The 4835-nt window shown below is 39.0% G+C and overlaps 1 protein-coding gene across 1 annotated transcript; it reads left to right on the top strand.

Annotated features, from left to right (window-relative positions):
* Window positions 1-3495: 3495 nt before the first annotated feature.
* ccr12a (chemokine (C-C motif) receptor 12a) lies at window positions 3496-4581 on the top strand. Its single transcript, XM_037681456.1, has one exon. The coding sequence runs from the start codon at window positions 3496-3498 to the stop codon at window positions 4579-4581; it is 1086 nt and encodes a 361-aa protein (XP_037537384.1).
* The last annotated feature ends 254 nt before the right edge of the window (window positions 4582-4835 follow it).

Genomic DNA, 4835 nt, shown 5'->3' on the forward strand with positions numbered 1-4835 from the left:
TTACAAACATCTTTAATAAATCACTTGATATAAACTCATTCAACAGCCTAATTGAAAACAACAAATGATCTCTACACTTTGTTTTTGCACATCGTCTATTTTCAACGATATCATAGAGTTTGGACATTTTTTTCTATTGTGTGAATGCAGTTCCAGCATTGACACTATTGTTTTCTTGGTATTTTGCAATCTAACTACTTCTGCATACATTGTGCAATTTTAGCGATTTATATTTGAAAACGGTCAGCTCATTCAGGAGATGGGTCCTATGACTTTATTTTTTATTTTTATTTTTTTGTAACATACTTTTAAAAATGTTTAACTTGTTGAATTATTTGGAAATCTCTTAAATCATCTTTAAACTCTGTGTCAGCATAGTGACACGCAAACAGTTTCCAACAGAATGAGTTGAGTAAGCCAGAATGAATGCTGGGAGCCAGTATTACACATTAGTTACAAGAACTGGGACTTTCATTATTGGTCCATCAGCAGTTTCTGTTCCCCAACTGGAGAAAAAAAACAAAAAGAAAATCAACATAACATAACAAAATGGAGATGAATCACTGTGATGACTAGAACTGTTACAAAATCCGAGGTTTTGTTTAATTTTGTGGCAGGGATTATTCACACATGTACTTGAATTGTTTTTGGATTACATGTAAAACCATAAACAGTTCCAGTATTCTATACCATAAGGCCTTGTTAATCCTAACACCTTTCTCTAATAATCTGAATGTTTTAAGGCATTCACACATTGAGATCCATCCATCCATCGTTCTGAAGTTGGGTCGCGGGGGGCAGCATCTTGAGCAGGGAGGTCCAGACATCTTTTTCCACAGCCTCCTCTTCCTTCTTCTTTTTGGGAGAACTCCAAGGTGTTCCCAGACCAAACTAAAGATGTAGTTTCTCCAGCATGTCCTGGGTCTTCCCCGGGATCTCCTCCCAGTTGGCACCTCCCTAGGGAGGAGCCCAGGGGGCATCCTAACTAGATGCCCGAACCACCTCAACTGGCTCCTCTCGATGTGGAGGAGTAACGGTTCTACTCCGAGTCTCTCCCGGATAACTGAACTTCTCACCCTATCTCTAAGGGAGAGTCCAGCTACCCTGCAGAGGAAACTCATTTCAACCATCTGTATTTGTGATCTCTAGGTCTGTCACGATAAACAATAAATCAATTAATCGCATGATGAATGAAAATTATTGACCTCATTTTCATTTATCGGCTTTATCATTTCTTCGTGTCTCTCTCTTTCTACTGAAGACACGGCTCAACTCCGGTCCTCTTCACTGGCCCCTCCCTTTCACTTTTCTCTTTAAAATCTGTTTTAACCATCCAAAATCACGTTTTTGGATGGTTAAAAGCAGTTAAGCTGAGAAGTTAAGCTACATGCTAAGCTAACAGGCCGACCTCGGGAATAAACCTCTGTCTTGCCGAGCTCCAAAATTCACGGTTGAAACCCACGCCTTTGTGTAAAAGTTGTTTTTCTCTGCAAGAAGAAGCTGAAGACTTGTTTACAGATTTTTTATTAAAAGCTTTGTGTGAAAAATGCTATGCTAAAGAGCTCAAATCACCGAGCGTACGCCATGTCACCATGTCAGCCCATGTCACATCAAGGGCCCTCCCTCCCATTTTTCTTAAAGAGACACGCTGCTCAACTATCCATCCTTTGGTTCAAACTGTCTTATACTGCCATCAAGTGGTCAAAAAAGATAATACATGCAAAACAAATAAACATTTCTTCTAAATTTTGACAATTTATTATTATGAAATTTCAAACAATATTATCATTTATCGCAATAATTTCTGAGACAATTAATCGCCCATGAAAATTTGTTATTGTGACAGGCCTAGTGCTCATTTTTCCGGTCACTACCAAGAGTTCATGACCATAGGTGAGGGTAGGAACGTACACTGACCAGTAAACAGAGAGCTTTGCCTTACAGCTCAGCTTCCTCTTCACCACAACAGACAAGTACAGACTGAGTCCGCAATGCTGCACCAATCCGTCTTGTCAATCTCACGCTCCATTCTTCCCTCACTTGTAAACAAAACCCTGAGATACTTAAACTCCTCCACTCGAGGCAGAACCTCACCCTCGAGATACATTGAGATCCATTTTCTTATTTCATATATTAAAATGTTCAACTCATTCAGGACATTCCTGAATGACATTCGTTCAGTTCTGACTTTATGAAACGTTTATATTTTTCTAACGTTTCCCTTGTTGAAAATGAAGCGAGCTCTCTCCACACCCTTTGTGCCGTTTAAATTTTTTTTCTGCTCACGGAAGTTTTTGTTCTGGTTCTGCTTTTTTCAGCTTCATTCAGTTCATTTCAGATTCTGTGTTCTAATTAAATTTTTTATGCTTCTTTTAGTTTTTAAGCTCCTTTTACACTCTTTCTGCTTATTCCAGCTTCTTTCTAGTATGGAGCTTTAGAGCCACGCTAATTAAAAAACCAATTAAAAGTCATAAAATTACGAGAATAAAGTCGTACGAGACTTTATTATTTGTTTACAGCTTTCGTTTATTTATTTATTCCACGAGTTGGATCCACGACGCGACTTGTCAATCAATCCAGTAGGCGTGTCAGCAAATGACCAATCTAAGCGCTCCTGTAAGTGAGTCGCTATGTCTCTTCAGCCTCTTTCTGGCATATTTATTGAAGACCTGTAACAGCGCTGCATGCACACAGTTTCACTCACTCAGCGCCGTTTTCAAACAAAAACAAAAGTCATGACATAATGCTGTCACGTACATGCATCCCCAAAGCAGCATACAAAAACACAACAGTAGGTGGCAGTATTGGAACACGTTTTGAGTAAGAGCATCAATAGCAATAAAGTTTAAAATACATTCTTCATTTTACCACAGTTAAAATGCGGTAAATCCTGCTTTATCCTGTCGGAGTTCGGATAATATTATGACTCATTTAGCTTTGGATTGGTCGTTTGCTGACACGCCTACTGGATTGATTGACGGGTCGCGTTGTGGATCCGACTCATGGGAAAAAAATTATTAACGACAGCTATTAAAAAAAAGAAGGCTTGTACGACTTTATCCTCGTAATATTAAGACTTTATTTGACTTTATTCTCGTAATACTACGACTTTATTCTCGTAATTTTATGGCTTAAAAAAATAATTTTCTTAGTGTGGCAATGTAATTTTTTTTAGCGTGCCCCTAAAGCTCCGTCATATCTTTCAACTATTTTCAGCCTTTCTTTTTGTTTTTGTTTTGCATTCTCAGCTAGATTTCAGCAATCTTTTTGCTAATTTAATATTGTTTTATTTTGTGTTTTTAATGTTGTGAAGTGTCCTTGGGTGTCTTGAAAGGCACTACCAAATAAAATGCATAATTATTATTATTTCATCTTTTTGGTTACTTTACTGTCAGTATTAATGTGCTCTTTTCAGCTTCTTACTGCCTAATTTAATATTTTGTGCAAGCTAACATGGCTCTTACTGTAATGTTTTCCACAGGTCAAATCTCAGCCATGGGTGATGATGACTATCAGTATCAGCTCTTCCTGTATCTGCTCAATGAAACGGCTAACTCCACAGACCCAAGTTATGTGGTCAGTGAAACAGTTAAGCTCTGCACAAAAAAAACTGTCAATCAGTTTGGTGCAAAATTCATTCCAGTGTTCTACTACATCAATTTCCTCCTGAGCTTCTTGGGAAATGGACTCGTCCTCCTCATCATCTACAAGTACGAGAAGCTCACCACGGTGACAAACATCTTCCTGCTGAATTTGGTCCTCTCAAATCTTCTGTTTGCCTCAAGTCTGCCCTTCTTGGCCATCTATCATCTGTCTGAGTGGATTTTTGGCCCTGCTCTGTGTAAAATGGTCAGTAGTGCCTACTTTATTGGTTTCTACAGTTCCATCCTATTCCTCACGCTCATGACCTTCGACCGATACCTAGCAGTGGTGCATGCCGTGGCAGCTACGAAGAGCCGTAAAAAGGTGTACGCCATCATTTCTTCTGTGGTAGTTTGGTGCGTCAGTATTGTGGCGAGCGTGAAAGAGCTGTTTCTTCGAAATGTGTGGAAAAGCCCAGCAGATGGCATCTTGTGTGAAATGTCTGGATTATCAGCCAGTACCATGAAACTCTGGCGCCTGGTCAGTGATTATCAGCAGTTCTTGCTCTTCTTCCTCATCCCTTTGATCATTGTGACATACTGCTACATCAGCATCACGTTGCGCATCCTCTCCACCAGCATGAAAGGGAAATGCCGGGCCATTAAGCTTATTTTCATCATCATCTTCACCTTTTTTGTCTGTTGGACACCTTTCAATGTTGTCAGCCTCATTCGAGCAATTCTCATCTCTCAGACGAGCGTGGAAGAAGAATCCTGTTCTGACTCAGACAACTTAGATTATGCTTTTTACGTGAGCCGGAATATAGCTTACTTGTACTGCTGTATCAGTCCTGTGTTTTACACATTTCTCGGAAAGAAATTCCAAAGTCACTTCAAAAGGTTGATGGTGAAAAAGATTCCCTGTCTGCAAACACAAATTAGCTTCAGCAGCCACAGCACTAAAACCACATCACAGAGGACACCACACACTCAGTATTAAACACACATAAAACTCACTGACCTTTTGATTGTTGTAAAAAAAAAAAAACACTTTGATTTATTGCATTTTGAAATGGTTTGTCCTAATTATATTTAGTAGACATGATCTTAACATTTTCAATCACCCTAAAAATCATGTTTAAATGGTCAAACAACTAGTAAGATTGTTGCTTTGTTGTTTCACTTTACAACAATTTTAGTCAAACTCAGGACTTGTATTGGTGGTCACTGACCAGTCTGCCTCTTTTAAATCCC

This window comes from Nematolebias whitei, chromosome 9, assembly GCF_014905685.2.
Source record: "Nematolebias whitei isolate Nwh7 chromosome 9, NemWhi1, whole genome shotgun sequence".
In the NCBI taxonomy this organism is placed as follows: Eukaryota; Metazoa; Chordata; class Actinopteri; order Cyprinodontiformes; family Rivulidae; genus Nematolebias; species Nematolebias whitei.

What these genes read in the sequence shown, in the direction of transcription:
- ccr12a (XM_037681456.1), top strand. Translation starts at nt 3,496, where the DNA reads ATGGGTGATGATGACTATCAGTATCAGCTCTTCCTGTATCTGCTCAAT.